Below are 23,418 nucleotides of genomic sequence, written 5' to 3'. Positions count from 1 at the left end.
AAGAAGCATGCCAATCTGTGCCTTGCTGGCTTCTCTTAAACTGAGACAGTTCCTTGCTAGGCATTTCAAGTCAGACCCATATTTCTTGGTCAATTGATTCCTCTGGCGTTATGTTGATGTCTAGTTAAGTGTCCACGTTCCAAATCTAAACATTATCTCTTTTTTAATTCAATCATGAATTGTACTCCACCCCACCTGCCAAGTTGACTCTAGAGCTGCTGGGTCTAGAATTAACTTGGATACATTTTTTCACTGTTACGGATCTTCCAGAGTTGAAGTTACTGGATGGGGGACCAGAATTGGAGAGGATGAAGGATAAAGTCTTTCCCTTCTACCCACAATGAATGGAAAGTTCAACAAAATGAAGTTTTCCCTTATAAAAGGTCAAAATAAGACATTAAACTTTCACATTTTTGCATTGATCCCTCTTCTTACATGATTCTAATGTCCTAGAGTCCTCTTTCCCCATTATTCTTGTTTCTCTCAACCTTACCATGCCTTTTCTCCAGAAAATGTGGACATCTGGAAAAATGAGTTAAGTAGGATGAAAAGAAAGTGAGCTGCTAAATCAAGACATATCTTAAGATGGAAATTTGTCTGTGTATTGTATGATAATTATCTGTTTCTTCATGGTTTGAATTATTTAATAATATACTAACATCCTTCAAAAGAACGGCTTTCCAAAGACACAATGTCTTGCAGGTAAGAAAATTACTTTCATCAAACACTCTTTTTATTGGAATAGTTTTGTTTGTTTGGGAGAGATTTTGTTTTGTTCTAAATTGCAGTGGGAATTTTAAAAGGAAGATAAAAGAAAGAATGGAACAAACCTTTTCCTTAATTAATGAATACTAATTACCTGGCAGTGCCTCAAACAACTCTTTGAAGCAGATCACACCTGGGGTGAAGTGGAGCAGAGAGGTTAAATCATTTGCCACAGGTCACATGGCTAGTAAAAAGCAGAGCTAGCATTCCAAATGTGCCTGACTCTAAAATAAGAGTTTTCTCTACTCAGCCTCCCCAAATAATACAGAATGAGTTATTATAATTTTGTAAGGAGGTAACCAAGGCATGTGGTAGTTGAATATTTGTATTTATTAAAGATGAATAGAAAAGAATTATCTAGAAATTAAAACTATGTAAGCTAGTTTCCAACATCTGCTAGAAAACTTCAGAACTAGACTAAGACACTTTCATAAGAATTCAAACCTTTTCCTATTTGCATGCTTGTAACAGAAATATATCCAGAAGCAAAATGTCTACTGTTCTTCCAAAAACTGACAGCTATTTCTATATGCAGTTTTAAAAATATTACCAGAATAAGAAAAGATATATTTCCATTCCCTACCTCTCAAAATAAGAGATACCACACATAATTTTATTCACTAAATCCTTTGTGAACTGGTAACTCAGACTTGGAATGGAGAGTGTATGTGTAACATTTTAATTCTCAAAAATAATTTATACCTTAATCACCTTGAGAAGCTTTAATTATAGTTATTGCAAATGCAAAATGATTCATTAAGCTGTTTTCTCAAAAAAATGTAATTCTCTCTGGATAAATTGGCACACCTGTTTAAATATGTGAGATGCAATTGTGGCACAGGATAATGGGGGAATGAAATGTAATTCATCTGTGAATACAGGCTGGGTTGTTCAGAGTGTGACATAGATCAGAAGTTTCTGAACACATCTGTGCATCCACATAAACACCACCTACGAACTAATAATCATCTCTACAACAACCATTTTTTGGCATGCAATATGAATTCCAATTTGCATGTTAATTATTTTGAAGGAAGATTGGCAGAGTTCCTTGGTAAAAGTCACTTTCATTATACATCTAAAATGCTGATTTCCACACGTTTCTCATTTTCATACCTGGAATCATTCTTCTCTTTGCATGCACACTGACAAAATATATCTGACAAATATTTTAATTTAGTCCTTCAGACAACATCTTTTAAGCCCCAATATAAGCCAGGCACAAAGGAAACATTCCAGGGAAACCAGACATATTCTCCCCTACCCCCACAAGGAGTTTACAGTTTGTAAGATTTGAAAAATCCAAGCAAAGAAATTTTAAAAGATTTTTTTAAATGTGTTCAATAGAACATAAAATGCCCTAAAACAGTCCATCCTTCTCAACATAAAATACTTTGCCATGTCTCAAGGACTTGTGTGAGTGTAAGGTGCCTTATATATGCCCAGTTTGGCATTATCCAATTATTTTCTTTAAGAAACTAAGATATAATCCCAGCCCCTAAGACAAAGTAGTGTCCAGCTGACAACTCATTAAAGCAAGTAATTTTGGCCCCAACTCTCTACTCTTTTAATAGGATGAGTGATTTCTACTTATTTTGCTAGGTTGTTGAGAAAAATTGATAAGGTATTTAATTCCTTCATAAAAACTAAACAAAAACTAATAGCAGACAACTATCTTTTCTTTCTGAGAGAGTTCTATTGACAGACTATGGAACTTCACTCAATATTAATGAGAATGACACAAAGCTTGGGTGTTTGTGTTTGTGTGTGTGTGTGTGTGTGTGTGTGTGTGTGTGTGTGTTTGCAAACTGAACTATGATTAAATTTTGCAAGTATAAAATACCTAACAACTAGCTCTTCAAATATTTTTTTAACCAGAGAGCTGTTTCATTAAGCCTCTGTCTACTCAGTGGCAACATATATTTGAAGAAATACTTGAATTCTTAGATCTCATCCTTCTTTTCAGTTTATGTCAAAATGTTGGTTTCTACCATCATAAGGGACCTCCTTCAAGTGAAGCTTCCTGGAAGCTCTCAGCTGCCTTGAAATGAGAAATTTCCCCAACTCTAGGTAGACTAGGCCATGTGGTTTCACACACAGTGCTAGGTATTGTAGTTAAATATGAATAGGTGACAATCATCTGAATCATATCGAAGGCAGAGGCAGAATGATGAAAGGAAAAAGAACAGATGACTTGAAGGTAGCAGACCTGGAGTGTAGTAATTTATTCATTTTTGTCAACATATCTTTATGTAATACATTCATGTACTTTGATATCAATACTATGGAAGACACAAAAATATTTAGTATATAAGCCAGTATCTAAGCCAAAAAAGTGTTTTTGACAATAAATACTATTGCAGTTGACATGTGATATCAACAAGGGCATCATATAACATGTCATATGTGAGTAGGGTCCAGAAACAATTGAGATTTTCATAAGCAAAGAAGAGGAGGGTAACACAGTTCTGAAGAGAGGTGACACTGACAAGGCACCAGGGTGGAAAGTGATGTAGAAAAAAAGATCAAATTTGCTGTTGCAAAGAGTAAACAGATTTTTGCCCCTTGAATTCTAAGCTAAGGAATTTTAACATTGTTGGGTAGCTGATTATTGGATGTCTATTAAAATGTGTCTGCAACAGAGATAGGAATGGGGAAAGGCAGCCTAATTGAAAAGGGCATTTCAAGGAGATTCATGTGGTAATAAGGGCCTGATCTTTTGAGGCAGAAGAAGGCTGCTCTAGTATAGCATCAAGAAGTGTTATCCTCTGAACTATGCTGAAGCATCCTGAGTTATTTGCCCACTTAAAACAACAACAACAAAAACACCCTTCCTCATGCCACATCCCTCTTCAGCTGCCATCTGTTTTCTGCTCCTCTTCATATAAAATTCAAAAGAGTTGTCTATATCCATTGACTCCAATTCCTTTCCCTTCCATTCTCTCTTGAATTCTTTCCAACTCAGCTTTTTCTCCCATTACTCCAATCGGTCTTTTCTCAAATTTACCCTCATTGGTTGCTAAATCCAATGGTCCACTCTTAGTCCTCGTCTTAATTTATCCATGAACAACACTGGAGTGGGTTGGCCATTCCATCTTCCTTGAAATACTATTTTCCCTTGACTTTCAGAGAACCATAATCTGCTAGTTCTCTCCTATATCATAGGCTGCTTTCCTCAGTCTCTAGATGAATCTTCCTCATCTCAGCAACTTCTAAATGTTGGCTGTTTGTTTCAGGGTTCAATGCTAGGACTTCTCTACACACTCATCTCTCAGTAATTTAATCTTGTTCCATAGCTCTTGATACCATATGCATGCTGACAAGTCCCAGAGTTCTAGTCCCAGCAGGACCTGTCTCTTGAACTCCAGAAGAACATAGCAAACTGCCTGCTCAGTATCCTCACTTAGATGTCTAAAATTGTGATCAACTTAGATGTTCCAAACTAACTCCTAATATTCTCATTGATGCCTGCTGTCACCACAGCCTTTCCCATCTCAGTAAATGACAACTCTGTATTCGTAACGAGTCATGCCAAAAATATTGATGTCATCCTTGATTCTGCTTTCTCTCATTTACTTCAAATCCTGTTTTCTATACCCTCAAAATATACCAGCATCTGCCCACTGTGCACCACATCCACCACTACCACCCTCTTCTCTTAAGGATCCCTTAAATGTTCTGTACTTCTCTCCCTCTACAGTATATTGTCAAACAGCAACCAAAAAAAAAATGCTTTTTTATAAATGAGAGCATTCTGATTACCTATCCAAAACCATCTGATAGCTTCCCATCTTACACAGAAGGAGATCCAAAATACTAACACAATATTTCCATCCTCACTCTATCTTGTTACCTCATTGCCTACTTCTCTCAGTCTCATTCTAGCCACACTGGTCTCCATGCTGTCCTCAAACATAACAGACAGCTCGAACACCAGTCTCTCTTCACTCTATGTTCCCTACTCCTTGAATTCTCCTTTCTGAGATATCCACATGCTAATTCCCTTAACTCTTTCAGGTTTCTCCTAAAAAAATTTTTCTCAATAAGGACCTCTCTCCAGGCACAATTTCCTGCTTCATTTTTCTCCATAGCATTTGTGACCACCTGGCATACTATACATTTACTCATTTATTCATTTGTATCCATCTCTTCTCCCCAGAATGAATGTAAGCTCCATCTGAGCTTTAATTTCTGCCTATAACTTAGCAGATATTTAATAAATAGTTGTTTAGTGTTAATAAGTGAATGCATAGCAGTGGGTAAGAAATATAGTGAAAAAAGAATTAATCGTATTTTTCCTCTGGTTTAATGAAGAGTTGGGGCAAGCCCCCTCCCCTGCCTGGGTTTCAATTTCTCACCTGTAAAATGAGAGGTTTGGATTAGATGCACTCAGTTTCCTCCAGCTGTGAGAGCCCATGATTCTATTGACACCAACACATTGTAACCAAAACCACTAACCATGCAGAAATCAACATGAAGAGAAGGAAAACCACCACTGATTTAACTTCTTGCCTTCTAGCCACCCAATCTACATAACAAAGATTTCTTTATGCCCTGAGTCCACACACATTTTAATAGAAAAACTAATAGCACTGACTTTTTAAAAATTGCAACAGTATGGCACAGGTACGGCCAATAAAAATATTTACTGTTTTCAATTTTCCATTAAAAACAAGTTTGACCATTATTTTCTTTTTATTCTAGTTATCTGTAGTCTTTTCCCCCAGTCAGGCGTCTCCTATGTTGGCATCTCTTTTACTGTGTGTTCTTCCCCTTTCATTGCCACCTGGTGGAAAACCCAGCTGATGTTGTTGAGATGGTCTACAATGCAGCAGGCTAGGTTTTATCTCCAAAAAAATTGTTCTGACAGTCAGCATTCAAAAGTATTCCAATCAAGTCTCATCAAAGTGTTTTAAAAAGTATTTTCTATGAATATGGTTCAAATAACATTGCCATTTCTTTGTATTTATTTATTACTTGCGAGTGAAAGCATATTTGTAAAAGGTGTACTTGTCAAAAACAATTTCATAAGCAAACTTAATAGTTTAGATTCTATGCATAGTAGGTATTATGCATTTCCTAAATCACTAATAACTTTCCTGCAATGTTTCTTAAATACCAGAAACAATATTAATCACAACTTCATAATTGATTTTTCCATATTATCATCTATGATACTTACCCTGTTTTTACATTTGGAGGTTAGTATGATTTAATTCTATGGAGTAGAGAAAAGGGCAGATAGCTCCTCCATCAACTTTTTTGGGTGGGGTTTTTTATTTTATTCTTTCTAGTTACTTTCATATTTTCTCTTAATTTAACAAAAATAACATAGAGTGACACACTTGAAATATACTTTTAAAAGCACTTATCTGTCTGATTAATCCTGTTCCGCATTGTTTTATTTGGAATATGCACAGGATTTGTAATGTCACATAAACTTTTATCCTCCCTCAAACAAGCCCAAACCCCCAGTGTACATCCCTGAAAAGGGAAAAAGGCTAACTTTGTTTTCTAATAGAGCTGTACCAAATAACTCTCCCAGGCAATCATGCTGACAACGAACAATAAAGAACCTGTCATAAAGTAACATGTTTTTTATGATATGCTGCCAGGAAACTGAGCTTTGCAGTGGGATAAATGGCACCATCCTAAAATATGGGCACAACGGAGAATAGGAAATACGGGATTTATTGCTTTAAAATAAAACTAACAACATCTTACAGCAGTACATTGGGAAAAAATATAAAATGCTCTGAGGCCACTAAATAACCATGAAGGATGAGAAGGTGTTTGAGTTGTAGACCACGTGAGCAGCTGCATTGCAAGCCTTAGGAAAACCTCCTGAAATTGTTTCTTTTTCCAATTTCAAACTGGGAAAGAGACAAAAGATACAATAGATAGGGGAAAGTCACAAACAAGTACAATATAAATGAGTCGTTTAGCATTGATGCTCCATCAAATGTTGTTTTCAATTGCCTTTTTTATTAAGTAGTTCCTAGGGCTACCTCTTGACATCTGTAATTGCCTATAGAAGGGATATTTGCTTTTTTTTGATCCCAAAAAAAGTGTTCAATTAATGCAGTGTCAAAGATTAGAATGAATCCAATTTCATGAAAGAAAATTGAAAAATACACTGTTCCTTGTTGTTTTCATGCTATTGGCACATTTCATTTTAATTTAAAATTTCTCACATAGTGATACTATTTGCTGTCTGCAAATTGAGAAATGGGTGCCCTATCAATGTACTTCTACCTCCCAGAATAGATGGATACCAATACTCATCACTCTCTAAGTCTTCTAAGGGACATGTAGTCACTTAATCTTCAGTAATTGTCAGCAACTTCAGTTTCAGCCAAATTTGGTGATATCATAGGACATAAAAGAGGGCAAAGGGACAACTTGTGGGCATCTGGGCTTTGTCTGGGAACTTGTATGGGTATTTGACCATTCTTAGCAGGGGTCCTCAAACTTTTTAAACAGGGGGCCAGTTCACTGTCCCTCAGACCGTTGGAGGGCCAGACTATAGTTTAAAAAAAAAAAAAAACTATGAACAAATTCCTATGCACACTGCACATATCTTATTTTGACGTAAAAAAAACAAAATGGGAACAAATACAATATTTGTATTTGCATGTGGCTCACGGACCCCAGATTATTAGTCTGGAAAAGTGAGGAGAGGTGTAGAAAACTAATAAAGTTTGAAAAGGGAAGAATTGGTAAACATGAGAATTCACAAATGAGAGTCTCTTTGCCTAGAATATCAGACCTTATCTTCTTCTGGATAACTCTTATTCATCCCCAGGGTTCCTCTTAGACATCATCTCCTTTAGGAAACATCCTTGAATTCCACTCTCAGCCTCCCTGCCCTAATCTGTGAGGAGTTTTTCCCATGTGCTTCCATTGACTATCATGGTCCTTATTGTGTTATATTGTCATTGTTTACCATCTCAACTCCTCACCCTCTATAGACTGAAGACTATAAAGGCTGAGATTAACTTTGTACACCCAGTATATAAGCACATGATGACATTCGCATTCACTAAGTAAATAAACAAGTAGGTTTAATGTCTGAGGACATGTTCCTTCTTTAAAAAAAAAAAATTTTGTCCTGCAAAGTAAATTCGAAAAAATCTATGCAAATCACAAATGTCTTCCAAAATAAAAATGATGAGTTTTATAAGGAAGTATATATTGTTGCACATATTTTTGTTTTTTATCAGAGGAAAGTTAGTTGCCATAGCAGAAAATGAGGTAGATTAGAAATCTTATACCTAACCCTGTTTCTTGCAAGCTCAGAAACCTGCTTGAGATTACTTCTTCGACTGAGAAATGGAGATAATCCAATCTGTGCTTGTTAACTTATAAAAGTATTGCAAGGATCAAATAAGTTAATGGGAATGAAAGAATTTTGAAAACACTACATGGGTATATTAAGGGTAATAAAATGTTTTTTTAAAGCATAGTGGGCTTTTCTTACATAGAGATTTCTACTTTTTCTTAAACAGAGTGATAGTTGAGGAATACATTTTGGTGATGAGTTTGAATTTGACATTGTCACTGTCAGTCCTTAGATATAAGTAAAAGTTTTTTGGCCTATATCCCTGTTCTATTTTAGTTTTTGCCACTACCATCACCACCACCTTATCATCAAATATGAAAATTTTTATATCCTTAATATACTAAGTCTCTTGTGTTTCCTTGTTGGATAGTCAGAGTGAGTACAAAAGAAACAATTGTTCAGGTCTGTTTCAAATACCTTTACCATTGGCTACCAGGGGTGGGCAAACTTTTTGACTCGAGGGCCACAATGGGTTCTTAAACTGGACCGGAGGGCCGGAACAAAAGCATGGATGGAGTGTTTGTGTGAACTAATATAAATTCAAAGTTAACATCATTACATAAAAGGGTACGGTCTTTTTTTTTTTTTAGTTTTATTCATTTCAAACGGGCCAGATCAGGCCCCGCGGGCCGTAGTTTGCCCACGACTGGCACTGTACTGACTGACAAACTCCTTGGTGAACCAGCAGCAAAATGTAACAGCAGCCTCCAGGTTCTTTGCTGCCTTCCTGAACTTGAAAGAATAAAGTAGAAGATAACTGGTCCTAACTGGTCTCCATGGTGATGTAAAACCAGACTTGTCAGAAAACTTACAAACAGCGATAACATTATTGGCTGTACGATACTATGATGAAATAACATTGTGACTTTACTGTTCTGGCAATCAGGTAATTTAATAGCATGCTAGCAACAGGATTCAGAATTATAATTACTTGTACTGTTTTCAAGGCTAATGAATCAATAAATTAATTTTACAAGTACTTGATCAATAGACATCACAGTGAGGGAGTCCCCTTAGGTCTTTTTTCCCCCCTCATCCCTGGTATTGCAGAAGTTCAGTGTTGTCTGAAAAGCACTCCAGTGCCTCTGCAAAGATTAGACTGCCTAACTTTCAAAATGGCACAACAGTGGTCCCATGGGCTTTCTGACCCAGCACACTTGAGGTGTGATAACTCATTCATTGAAGAAATACTTTCTCAAGTGTCTACAAGCCAGGCCAGCAATGTGGCAGTTACAAATTGTTTCCTGTCCATCACAGAATATAGAAATTTCACACTACCCTTCACACTAATCACAATTCTTCCCCTGGAAATAAGTTATTTGAACTATTCCATTACTGAGATGTCTGATAACCTTTTTCCTCCCTTTGGAGAAGGGCAGAGAAACAATTCAAAATCATTGTATCACCGCTGCTACATTCCATGACATGAGTTAGGTAACTAGAATTTAATAGGAGAGAGAGAGAGAGAGATTGGCATCAATAATTTCTTTATTGAGCCATAAATTCTTTAGTTTCCCCCAAAGAGCACTTGTCCCCTAGTGTATATATATATGTTTAAATTCGTGTCATAATGCTATAAAATATCTTTTTAAATAATTATTCAGTGAGAGTTTAACAATTCAAAATGACAGAATTATATGGTACTTGTTGGAACAATTGTGTCATTATATAATTTCTTACCTTTATGTCCATGGATCTCTATAATAAAATTATGAAGAGAGCTCTAAAATTCTTTACTTTTAGAATACTCCATGCAAGACCTACTTCTGAATAAACAATTATTTTGTCCTCTATACAATTTTTATTCTTGCTTAGCAGACACCATATGGCTGCCTAACCACATCTTCTACATTCTGCTGTTAGTATCCCTCACCCTCCCACCCCCCACAGCGTGCGCGCCCGTGTGTACACACACACACACACACACACACACACACACACACACACACACATTTTCTCAAATGCATTTCATTCAAACCAACTACACTTCAGATTTTTGAATGTGGTCTACTTATTCTCTGCTTCTTTTTTCTTTAATGCTCTTCCCTAAGCTAGAATGCATTTTCTCCTCTTCTTTTGCCAATTGAAATCCTTCCATTTCAAGGTTCATTGCTTTCAAGAAGCATGGAATTCTTGACTAACTGAATCCATCATTCATCTTAACCTTACTTTGAATCTTCGCATTAATTATTTATACACAATATATACCACATGAGTATTGGTTTCTTTTAAGTCCCCTCCAAAGGATTCTGGGTACTCCAGGTGGACATGTAGCAACTTCCAAGTAGACTTTAAGCTCCTAAGACCAGGAGCCATCTACTTAAATTCCTCTGAATCCCCATTCTATCTGGTACATGCTATACTCAAAATAGTTCCGAGGGCTTTTCTAATAAGTGCTTGAGTGAATAGAAAAAGATGAGTAACTGTTCATTGTTTAAGACATGCAGATGATCACTAAAGATCTCTGAGGTATTCATTTTTAGCAATCTGGCTTTGATTTAATCTACCATAGTGTATGATTTTATACTTACCGGAACAGAAACTTGAGGATTATCTACAAGTTTTCCCAGCACGGCAAAGCCATCGACATTGATTTGGCCTCTCGGCTTTATAGGCAAGGATTCAATCCTGTTGCAGTCAACAAAAAGAGTAGCACTGCTTCTTTCCACACCAATCATAATCTTATGCCACTGGGAGTCAAACAAGGAGGGCAAATTTGAAAAGGCTGCAGACTGGAGACTTCCATCCAGTCCCTTGTATGAAAATGCAACAGATTTTGTTTGGCCATTAATCTTCACGCCAACTTGCTCCTTCCCCGAGGAGTCCTGAATCTGCCAAATGCTCCAGTGCTTTTCAAGTGTGCTTCCAGTCATCCGAAAAGTAGTTAAAAAGGAGTATTCTTCAGGCAGTCCGCCGGGATATAAATGCCTGCGTAAATTTTAAAACAGTAAACAAAAATCTTGTTTTCTGTGCCCATGCATATTACCATCTTCTCTTATGCTATTTTGGGTTCTAGCTCTACAGAAAAGCTACAGTGTGGAAAACGATGCGCTATTTGTTCTTTCATGACTGTCCATAAAGGCCTTCACAGAAGTTCAATTATTCATGTACATTTATGCTCCATCCTAAAACACACGTTAAAAAAAAAACCCTCCCTCAAAGCTAAAGAGAGTTCCCAATGCCACACAATCCCAACAATATTCCTATTTATGCTGCCTAAAGAGCTACTGTTCAGCAATTTCATCTCAGCCAAGAAACACATTCTTACAAAGTTCTTGGCACCATTTCTCCTACATATGAAAGAAGAGATCATTTGGAATCCAAATCAGCTCTGCTAGTTTATGAGACCACTTAATTAAAGCAGCTTTTAATTTTTTTATTTTAATATAACATGTTAGGATTATTTGCTATTTTCATAATTGCTTGGGTATTTCCCTCCATGATTATATCCTACACCCATAGAAGCATTTTGAAAATCAGTAATTGTGCAGACTTGAATAATTCTTTCACCCTGAGCCTGATTTTCATTTTCAGGGAGTTCGACGTGTGATGTTAAAATTAGCAGCTGTTGTTTGTCACTAGATGTGAGACAAGGGAAAGATGACCAGCTCTTGATTCTCTGCTCCAACCTAGTTGTTCCTCCATCTGACAACTGAATCTATATCATTGCTACTTTATTGCTTTAAATGGCAGCCTAAGACTATCAGTGGCCCTAAGGCATCTCCAGTCTGTGTGGGAACTGTGATCTGTAGCTGCAACAACTACCTGGATCATCTTCGGTTGAACCAAACTGCTAGAACCTGAGGACCAAATTTGTAAAAAATCAAGACATATTAAATGTAAACGTCACCTTCAAGGGCTTGAAGGTTTTATCCTTCTACCTTCTTCCTTCTAAGTATAGAAATATTCCTAAGTAAGGAAGAAATGCTAATAAAAATAGATGCCGGAGAACCAAGATGGCGGCATAGGTTAACGCCGGAGTTTGCTGCTTTGAACAACTACTTCAAAAGTGAAACCAAAAAACGGAAGGGACATCACCCAGAACCACAGGAACGCTGGCTGAGTGGAAATCCTACAACTAGGAGGAAAGAGAAACGCATACGGACACTCAGAGGAGGCGCAGTGCTGAAGTCAAATTCTGAGGTGCGGAGTGCGAGGAGCGGGCTGGCGGCGGAGGGCGTGGTTGTTGTTTTCAATCGGGAGGGAGTCGCAGACTCTGAGCACCAGATCAGGGCGAGTCTTTAGGGACCCAGACTCAAACGGGAGAAGCGGGACTGTCTGGCTTCGGTCAGAGCGAGTGCAGCTTTCTCTCCGAGCTTTGCAGTGGGTGCTGGGACTCAGAGAGGCAGAGCCCCTTGGGACAGGACTGAGAGCCGCCATAACTGCTCTCTCCGGCCCACCCTGTTGATCCTGTGCGACCCGCCCCGCCCAAGCCCTACACAGAGGCATTTGCCGGATAGCCTCAGGCAAAGGCTAGATTAGCACCTCCCTAGAGGGCAGAAGTTCTCTCACTGCTGACACAGCTGATTCTCATAGCCACTTGGCCTGGAGGTCAAACCCTCCCTGGAATTAGCTACAACAATCAAGATTTATCTATAAGACTGCGAACAAAGACCACTAGGGGGTGCACCAAGGAAGCATAACAAAATGCGGAGACAAAGAAACAGGACAAAATTGTCAATGGAAGAAATAGAGTTCAGAACCACACTTTTAAGGTCTCTCAAGAACTGTTTAGAAGCTGCCGATAAACTTAATGAGATCTACACGAAAACTAATAAGACCCTCGATCTTATATTGGGGAACCAACTAGAAATTAAGCACACACAGACTGAAATAACGAATATTATACAGACTCCCGACAGCAGACCAGAGGAGCGCAAGAATCAAGTCAATGATTTGAAATGCGAGGAAGCAAAAAACATCCAACCGGAAAAGCAAAATGAAAAAAGAATCCAAAAATGCGAGGATAGTGTAAGGAGCCTCTGGGACAGCTTCAAGCGTACCAACATCAGAATTATAGGGGTGCCAGAAGATGAGAGAGAGCAAGATATTGAAAACCTATTTGAAGAAATAATGACAGAAAACTTCCCCCACCTGGTGAAAGAAATGGACTTACAGGTCCAAGAAGCGCGGAGAACCCCAAACAAAAGGATTCCAAAGAGGACCACACCAAGACACATCATAATTAAAATGCCAAGAGCAAAAGATAAAGAGAGAATCTTAAAAACAGTAAGAGAAAGAAACTCAGTTACCTACAAGGGAATACCCATACGACTGTCAGCTGATTTCTCAACAGAAACTTTGCAGGCCAGAAGGGAGTGGCAAGAAATATTCAAAGTGATGAATACCAAGAACCTACAACCAAGATTACTTTATCCAGCAAAGCTATCATTCAGAATTGAAGGTCAGATAAAGAGCTTCACAGATAAGGAAAAGCTAAAGGAGTTCATCACCACCAAACCAGGATTATATGAAATGCTGAAAGGTATCCTTTAAGAAGAGGAAGAGGAAGAAAAAGGTAAAGATACAAATTATGAACAACAAATATGCATCTATCAACAAGTGAATCTAAGAATCAAGTGAATAAATAATCTGATGAACAGAATGAACTGTTGATTATAATAGAATCAGGGACATAGAAAGGGAATGGACTGACTATTCTTGGGGGGGAAAGGGGTGTGGGAGATGTGGGAAGAGACTGGACAAAAATCGTGCACCTATGGATGAGGACAGTGGGTGGGGAGTGAGGGCGGAGGGTGGGGCGGGAACTGGGAGGAGGGGAGTTATGGGGGGGAAAAAAAAAGGAACAAATGTAATAATCTGAACAATAAAGATTTAATTAAAAAAAAAAAGAAAGAAAAAAAAAAAAATAGATGCCAATTAATTTTTCTAACTAAACAATGAAATTTGACATTTCTGATAACAGTTATGGACCAAGACCCAAAGTCCCACATAACCTCTCTCCAAGTCAAACTCCTGGTATATATAGTAGCCCCCTTCTTGTGAGGAGTAAAAAAAGAAAGGCAAAAATAAATATCTAAATGGATGCTGATTTAATGTGTTGTGAACTAAAATTCATAACATAAATTTATTGTATTGGCATATGTGTTGTTGCCAGTTACATTAAAACATATTGTTGGGGTCAAGGATTTCTAAACCAAAAAATTCCTCTGTTCTAAGCATGTTTAGCCATACATAAAATAACTCAACTTGCTAAGATTTTCTGCCTTTACTTTTACTTTTACTCTAATTATAAAACTTTGTCATCCCTTATAATAATAGCAATAAACAAATATATAACTCTTAATTGCAAACATTTTTGCAAGCCTTCAATAAAATGGGTCAACTATGTCAACAAATTTCATTGCTTTGTTAGTTTTATAAAAATGTGAAACTTTTCATCTGAATACTCTTTTATCATCCAAGTACTTCTTTTAGATATTCTTTTCTAAAATAACTGGCTTTTATTTATAATATTGGGTGAATTTTTTTGTCAGTACACATTCTTAAATGATTTCTGGTGATGTATACTCTACTTATTTCAAACCTTTCAACCCACTAAATATCTTTTATGTCTGTGAAGTATGCAGGAGGTTTTAACAAGTATATTTTTAAAAGATTCAATTTGGATCTAAAGAAAAAACCATGTATATAAGAAACATTCCCCCAGAATGAAAAGGTCTACCACATCTATTTTGATATTTTTTTAATATTGTCATATTTCCCTTGAACTTTATATTTTTCAGAATATATATATTCCAGAATAAATTCTCAGAAAGAAACTAAGACTCATTAATGAAAGCATACTATATTGCCTGTTGTATAATTATAAAACCTCATAGAAGTTTTTACATTTCATTTAACTGACCTCAATTTGGAGCTGGAAGATAAGTTTTAAAAGTTTTATTCAGCCCTAACCAGTTTGACTCAGTGGATAAAGCCTCAGCCCACAGACTGAAGGGTCTCAGGTTCGATTCTGCTCACTAAATATCTTTTATGTCTGTGAAGTGTGCAGGAGGTTTTAACAAGTACATTTTTAAAAGATTCAGTTTGGAGCCCCGGGCCCTGCAGTAGGCAATCAATTGATGTGTCTCTTCTATGTCTCTCCCCCACCCTTTCACTCTCTTTTAAAATCAATGGGAAAATATCCTGGGATGAGGATTAACAAAATAAATAAATAAATAAATAAAGATTCATTCAATGGTGAAATTTGACTAGTATCCATTTAAATTACAAATAGGTTATTTAATATTATTTTCACTTAATAATCTGGATTTAACTAGACTAGATGCTTAAAGAATTTGTTTTTCTTTTTTGCCCAAGACAGTTACTGTTGAGGTCTGAGGTTTTTATAGAAGGAAGATAAATCCTAATGCTTTGTCCTCTTCTCTTCCTTAAAGCACTCTTCTTATAGGCCAGCGGTTCTCAACCTGTGGGTCGCGACCCCTTTGGGGGTCGAACGACCCTTTCACAGGGGTCGCCTAAGACCATCGGGAAACACATATATAATTACATATTGTTTTTGTGATGAATCACTATGCTTTAATTATGTTCAATTTGTCACAATGAAATTGGGGGTCACCACAACATGAGGAACTGTATTAAAGGGTCGCGGCATTAGGAAGGTTGAGAACCACTGTTATAGGCTTTTAAAAAATCTACGTTACCTATTTATGTGTTTACACATGTACTGAGCGAGGATGTAGAATTTCGTCAGTCCCAGAAAAAAAAATACAAATGTATTTGATTTGAATTTAGAAGTCATGGTAACTTGCTTGAGCAACTCTTTTGCAAAGACATGAGGTTAAGGGAAGAATCCTCCCAATTTGTGCTTCACCCAATCTTTCCTGCTACATGAGCAAAGGGATTATGTTGAAAGTAGCATAGGGCATGATGTCCCCATTTACTTCTCACTTGGTTATGTAATGCCAAGAACTTTTTAAAAATGGAGTCATGGTGAGTTTGCTAAAAGAATAATTCATTTATAGACATATTGTTAAACCGAAAATATTTATCTATCTTTCTTTATGTCCATTAAGATTACATACATACATATATACACATATATAATTTGTGCATGCTTATATATACAAACATAATCAAGATTATAATGTTATTAAATATTTTAAAGTAGGCTAAAATAGTATGTCAATATGATAAAAGAAAATTTCTTTGTTTCAAATTAATATATATATGTATTTGTATAGACCTAAGAGCATTTTAGAAGTCCTCACTAATTTATAGAAGAGTCAGTCCCACTGTCTTTTTTTGAACACCTCAGATTCGGTTCTTGCAAATACGCTATGCACATGGATAAGTAAACTTGACAGCATACATAATTTAAAAGAAACTGGGTCTATAAATCATTTATTTCATTATGTTACAATCTGCACAGAGTATCTTAAAAGGAGAACCATAAGGGTTTGAATAAAAGATAAGAAGTCTTTTGGCCTTGAAACATTTGTTTATGACCTTAACCCAAGGAAAAGGTACAGATTGTATTTGTTAAGGCATGTTTGTAAGTATGAGTTGAGAATGAGAAACTATAGTGCCCAAAATAAAGAATGCAAACAGCAAAATATTGTCTCATGCTCTTTCAAAAAAATTGAAAAAGAAAAGTAAGAATAATCTGTGACCCTATCTCATTCATCCCAAATGCCATATTCACCTCTCCCTCCCACTACTAAAGTTTCTATTTTGCTCACTGAGAGCCTATATTCTCCAGCATAGAAATTCCCTTTACACCAAGGCAGTCTACCCGCTGCATGATCTGAGAGCAATTCCAGCCGCTGTCTTGCCACCTGGTTTTTTAATGATTAGGACATGGAGGGCAGCTTGCAAAGAAAGCATTCACTAAGGAGAAAAGACTTGCACCTGCAGACACTCTCCCCTTCTGGTGCTCTCCACCACTTATGGCAACTACCACTGTGTACCGGGCTCTATTCAAGCTCTCTCCATTGATTTACATGTGCTCCTCATTGGAGCTCTTGACACAGTTATTATTATTCCTAGTTTCAGTCTGAGGGCACTGAAGCTAAGTTTATCTGAGTAACTTGCCCAAGAATGGACTTTATTACCTATTTGGGACTCCATCTATCTTAGGCCTTTGGCTCTCCTCCTTCTCTTTGTATTTCTTTCTCCTACTTCCTTCTTCATCCTTTCTTTTTTTTCTATGTCCTTTCTTTTTTTCAACTTAGTAAGCCTTGCCAGTAAAGCGGGAGTTTTTAGTATTTGTGGGGATACAGAGAGCCACGGAGATAGAGAATATGGGACGTTGACTACGACCTGTTAAAAAGTATTTGGAGTAATTCTAGGCACTTAGAGAAGAACAATAAAAAAGGTACATGGGGGTAGGGGGTCTGTGTGCCCTTCAATCTCTGTATTTAAAGTCAGTGATTGTACCTTAAATTGTAGAAGAGAAAATTAAGTCAGCATTGGGGTTTTGTCATGTTTTACTATTTTATTAAAGAAATTAAAATATATGAACATTTAAAAAAATTATTTAGGAAGACAACTAACATGTCTGTGCATGAAAAGAAAATATAAGATAGCCAAAACCGGTTTGGCTCAGTGGATAGAGCGTCGGCCTGCGGACTGAAAGGTCCCAGGTTCGATTCCGGTCAAGGGCATGTACCTGGGTTGCAGGCACATCCCCAGTGGGAGATATGCAGGAAGCAGCTGATCGATGTTTCTCTCTCATCGATGTTTCTAACTGTATCTCTCTCCCTTCCTCTCTGTAAAAAATCAATAAAATATATTTTTTAAAAAAGAAAATATAAGATAAAAAGCTTAATTGCTGTTATTATGCCTTTAACCTTTCCAAATGGGAATGGTTTTCCAGGGTCAGTATCAAATCGTGGCTAGAAGCAGAGCCTCTGGAGCCATTCTGCCTGCGGTTTCAGTCTTCCCAGCACCTCCCAACCCTGTGACCTTATGCAAGTAACTTAAACTCTCTAACTTCAGTTTCCTCCTCCATAAAATATGGATAATAATGTCCTCCCCATAGGTTTGTGATGAGGATGAGGTTTAATGTTAATTGGGAAATTTATCAAAGTAAGTATACAGCACACTGTTATCCTGTCTAATAAAGAGGGAATATGCAAATTGACTGTCATGCCATCACAAAGATGGCAGCACCCATAGCCACAAGACGGCAGCACCCAGTCCCCTCAGCCCCACCAGAGTCCCCCAGTCCTTTCAGCCCCATAAGGGGGGGGGGGGGGGGGCGGGGGGGGAAGGGTGGCAGGCACGCGGTGCAGCTGGACCCACCCTCAGCCCCCCAGGGCTGGCCTGAGGTGCAGGCAAGCCTCAGATGACTGCTGCCCAGTTGCCCAGGGCCAGCCCAAGGCTCAGGTAACCAGGGCCAGCCGAGGCTTGAGCTGCCGGCAGTGGCAGCAGCAGAGGTGTGATGGGGGCATCACCTTCCCCTGATCACGAGGTCACTTCCTGCCCCTGAGGGCTCCTGGACTGTGAGAGGGGGCAGGTCGGGCTGAGGGACCCCCCCTCCAGTACATGAATTTTCATGCACTGGGCCTCTAGTTATTTTATAAAATATAGTATGTTCAAAACATAAATTTCTATCTGCATCTGGCACTATATCAGTATTCTAATTTGACCAAATTTTTCATTATTATAAACATTTAGAGTTTCTATAATATTCTTTACTGTTCTAATTAATCATTATTTACCTTTACACCATAATTTCTATCAAAGCCCTAAATTGCTTGTTCATCTACCAAAGGAATCTTTATTTTTTTTTCAGTGCACTGAGACATAATCATAATAGTCATCTATAAGGTACTAGGTGACATCAAACTGAAAGCCCTGAAGCTCATTTATAACAATGGGATGACTCAACACTTACACATACACAAAAGCATCTCAGTAATGAGTGATGTGAAGGATAAAAGAGTTCCAGAGAAAGAGATAAATGAAGTGGGGGATTTTTTTATTATTATTATCCCTACCATTGTTCTGGGTATCATTGCTTTTGTTTTGATTTTTTTTAAATTGATTTTCAGAGAGAGAGAAAAACACTGATTTGTTGTTCTACTTATTTATGCATTCATTGGTATATTCTTGTATTTCCCCTGGCCAGGGATTGAAGCCACAACGTTGGTATATCAGAATTACGTCTAACCAACTGAGCTACTCCTTCAGGGCCTTAGATCTACTTTGGTTCCTGCACTGCCTGTGTGTTTCCATTTCAGCACCAGGACGTTTGAACAGCTCCATTGTGAGTTCTCTAACCACTCAGGGGCTCCTAGTTAAATTTATGCTTAACCTCTGGCACTTTTCACAGAGGCTTCTTTCAGTCAAAACCAGACAAATTATAGAAAAGCAGTGCATTGAGTAATAAGAACTTGTCCTGAGTCAATAATAGTCTCAGTGATCCACCTCCACCCCCAACGCTCGCCCCTGGGATGGGAAATTACATACTGAAAACATGAAAGGCATTCATATATTTAGGCACTGAAGGTAGATAAGTAAATAATTCCTTCATATTTAAATAAAATCATAATTCAAGAAACATTGAGCAAGAAAGTTCTCTAACATTGGCTAGCTTTTTATTTTAAAAAATGCATTGGAGGGCCCTAGCTGGTTTGGCTCGGTGGATAGAGCCTGCAGACTGAAAGGTCCCGGGTTCGATTCCAGTCAAGGACACATGCCTGGGTTGCAGGCTCGATCCCCATTAGAGAATCAATCATTCTCTCTCATTGTTGATGTTTCTATCTCTCTCTCCCTCTCCCTTCCTCTCTGAAATCAATAAAAATATATTTTTTAAAAAATGCATTTGAGGCAGATTAGATTAATTTTTTTTTAATATTACCTGGTTGGAATCCTGAAGTCTACATTAGTTCCCAATTTGTAAGCCACTTGTAATGCAGTTGATCCCACTATCCTTTGTATAGCTCTTCTAGATGCTGCTTTATCTACCTGGAACTGAGAAATCAAGTCAAACCCTATAAAAAGGGAACAAAAAATTAAAAGTCCACATTGAGATTGGTTTTGTTCTTTTCCACAGCCTACCCAAATAAAATAATATTTTATATAGGTTTACAGAAAGCATGCATTTTCAATATAAACATTGCTACTCACCTGGTAAATCATCTTGACCAATTCTCACTTTTGGACAGAGCTCATTTTCACCATTAGGAACTGCATTGATAGGAAATCCTGCAAAAGAGATCACATGTCATCCTACCTCACCTCTTACTGGGATCATGGAGAATGTGTCAATAATAATAAGAACTGAGCAATTATTTAAAGCACTACAGTATAGTATACCAAGCAGCTTGCTTGTAAGTAGTGTGTTTGGCTTTAACGCTATGACCGATTATAACTCATTCATCCTGGAAGAGAAGCAAGGCACAAAGGTGCTTTAATAATTTGTGCTGGGAAAACGCTCCTTTGGGGGAAGTTAGGAATTTGTTCCTTTTGGACGTGGAGCTGCACAGCGTTCTGAATGGCACAGTGTCAGAGGCCTGTTTGGAAAACTTTTGGTGGTTTGGGCTAGAAAATATTCCTTAAAAAACCATAAATTTTAGAATTCCCAAGAGAATCCAGAGCCGGCCTGAGCCAGTTCAATGAGAGTTCTGAATAGGGGAGTTCTTAGGAATCTTTGTCAAATAGAGGAGGGATTTGGTGGAGTCTCTGGTTCACTGATCCTAAATAAAATATAGAGAACAGCTCCATTTAATTTAATTTCAGAAGCTCATTCTGAGAGATCTAATAAGGGTCCCAACTAGACTGTTGCTAGGATCCTAAAATGAGGAAGAGTAATAAGAAGAAAATTAAAAGGGTTAAATACTTAATTTGATGGGGAACCCTAGAATGAAACGGGGTGCTCCTTACACAAGTGGGGGGTTGTGGCGAAGGAGTGTTTTTTGCCGCCACAGAAGGCCTTTTGTAACCATACAACCCTTGCGCCCTGAGACTCACCTGATGGTAGAAACTTCCTACACTTCGAAAAAGCATCTTACCAGCTGCAAAGCTTTGGCCCAGGCACCCCAGTACATCAAACAAATCCCCCGGTGACCTCCGTTTAATGGCTTCTGTACATCCATCCATCCATCCATCCATCCATCCATCCATCCACCTAGCCATCTGGACAAACTGGCTTTCCTGCCAACTTTGATCACAGCACGATTCTGCTTTATAACTAGCATTTACCACAGAAAACCATAGAGTATCCATGGCCAAAGCAGAATTGGAGAGAGGGTATGAGGGACCATGGGTGCCTCACTCAGTCCTTACTTAGCCACCACCCTGCCTGATCCCTTCTGGGAACAAATGGTATTTCAAAATCTAGACACTGTGGCCCTTACTTGGGCGACGCTTGACGGCAGTTGCAGATGCACAGGGTTCCAGGAAACCGCATACAAAGAAGAAAACTGAAATTTTCCTGAAAAGGAGAAAAGAAAATGATTCATACAGAAGTCCCTCCAGCTGGGGACTACTTTAGTATTTTTAAACATGGTAAAAACCTGATTAATGTAGGTGATCAAATCTCAGTATAGTTTATTTTTTTTATTTTGACTTTGGAGTCTTATTGAGAAATTTAATGAATTCTCACATTTTCAGCTCCTACTCTAAAACAATCATTAACTTATTGTTTTTTCTACCTCACTGTCTCCATTTCTACCTATCTCCCTGATTATTTCCTTGACTCTGTTTTCTTTCATCTTAGTTTTTCTGCCTCTCCATTTTGGTGGCTGCCTTTCCCTCTTTCTCTGTCTCTCTCTTCTGTCTCCCATGCTTGCTAATTTTTTATGTCTCACTTTCTCATCTGCCTCCCTCTAATTCTGTCTCTGTTCCTGTCTCTCTCCTCTCGTCTCTCCCCTTACCTCCTCTCATCTTGTCACCCCTGGCCATCTCCCCACCACTCTTTCCAGTGTCAAGGTCTTACCAGAAGGTCTTCATTTTCCCAATTTGTTGTTGCCAATCGTCCCAATGAAGAAGGGATTGTAGGGGAGACAGTACTCCCCAAAGACCCCTTCACTGTCACCCCAGGACTGAGGCGTTCTGGACCCAGCCTTGGTTCCTCCTGCCCCTGTCAGGGCTACAAGCAAAAGAGTGAACCAGAGCCATCTGGTGACACTTTAAACCAAAGGAGAAGGAAGGGGTGGGGAAAGGTGTGGGGTGTGGCCCCAAAGCTAACAAGGTTACATTGAAGGAGGGATTTGCAAGGGAAAATTTGCTGAAAAGTAAAAAAAAAAAAAAATCAGGATGTGAAGAAATTCACTAGAAAAACCCAGGCAAACTGCTACAGGAACACAGTGGACGCTTTTAGAACTGCTATACAAGCACAGTGAGCCTTTTAGAGGACTGGGGTATGGGGAGCTCACAGGATGATGTGGGAACTCTTGGGAGCCTTGGCGCCCATCCAACCTAGGTTTGAATCCTCGTTTGTTCGGAAGTTTGCTAGTTACATATCCTTCGGCAAATTAGTTAATCTGCCTGTCACACCCGTTGCCTTCATTGAAAAACAGGTTGAAAGTAGTTCCTAAAACAATTGTTTTGAGAATTAAGCAAGATAGCAACTCAGAGAATCGAATGCTTGCCTCAGGAGGACAATCATTACTCCTCATATTACTGTCATTATAGCTAACACTTCACTCGGTGGAAAATGCCTGAAGCTTAATGAGTTTAATTCTCACCCTATAAGGTGAGACTAAAATGTTTCCTAATCTATCGATGAGAAAACTGGGGCACAGAAAATGAAGTAACTTGTAACTTTAGCTCCTTCTTCTTAGTGCTTGATAAATGTCACATGAGGCCCCTAGTTCTTATTTCTTCTTAAACTCGGTAATTACCAGAGCCGAGCGGAAGCAGTACATTATCCTCTATCACGAAGTTGAGAGCAGGTTACAGGGAGCACAGACCTGTAGGGAGAGATTTTGTCAGGACCATGTCACGCATACACATTCTCTGTCCAGAACCAAGGAGAGAGAGAGAGAGAGAGAGAGAGACCCCACCCCACCCCCTCAGGATAACCTGCTTCTGGCTCCATGTTAGGGGATATGACAGTCCTGTCCTATAACAGGGACATTTAGGTTCAGAAGGTCCAGTTATCTTAATAAATTGTGGTATCTAGCATAAGGTAGTTTCGCTTCCTTGAACATTATTTTTATTTTTAAATTAATTGAAGAGTAAATAGCATTGTTTCTTATTTTTTATTTTTTTATTTTCATAAATGTTATTTCCTCCTCTGCCTCCCTCAGCTCGATGGGGATTTGCGCTGATTAGCTTGGAACCATCTGTGCCATTTGTTCGGCATCCTTTTACTAGTCGTGAACTACCTGTTGGGG

The 23,418-nt window shown here is 38.2% G+C and overlaps 1 protein-coding gene across 1 annotated transcript in view; it reads right to left on the bottom strand.

Annotated features, from left to right (window-relative positions):
• The window catches only part of COL9A1 (collagen type IX alpha 1 chain), a 98,529-nt gene extending 76,499 nt beyond the window's left edge, over positions 1 to 22,030 (bottom strand). The window contains exons 1-5 of the mRNA XM_059701271.1: positions 22,017 to 22,030; positions 21,436 to 21,512; positions 20,207 to 20,284; positions 19,938 to 20,070; positions 10,639 to 11,035 (exon numbers count right to left, since the gene is read on the bottom strand). Of these exons, the coding sequence (XP_059557254.1) occupies positions 10,639 to 11,035; positions 19,938 to 20,070; positions 20,207 to 20,284; positions 21,436 to 21,512; positions 22,017 to 22,030 (699 nt within the window). The remainder of the gene's footprint in view (positions 1 to 10,638; positions 11,036 to 19,937; positions 20,071 to 20,206; positions 20,285 to 21,435; positions 21,513 to 22,016) is intronic.
• Between the last annotated feature and the right edge of the window lie 1,388 nt (positions 22,031 to 23,418).

This window comes from Myotis daubentonii, chromosome 6 (assembly GCF_963259705.1).
Source record: "Myotis daubentonii chromosome 6, mMyoDau2.1, whole genome shotgun sequence".
Classification (NCBI taxonomy): domain Eukaryota; kingdom Metazoa; phylum Chordata; class Mammalia; order Chiroptera; family Vespertilionidae; genus Myotis; species Myotis daubentonii.
The sequence above is the reverse complement of the archived record's forward strand: the minus strand, read 5'-3'. Positions and strand labels throughout refer to the sequence as shown.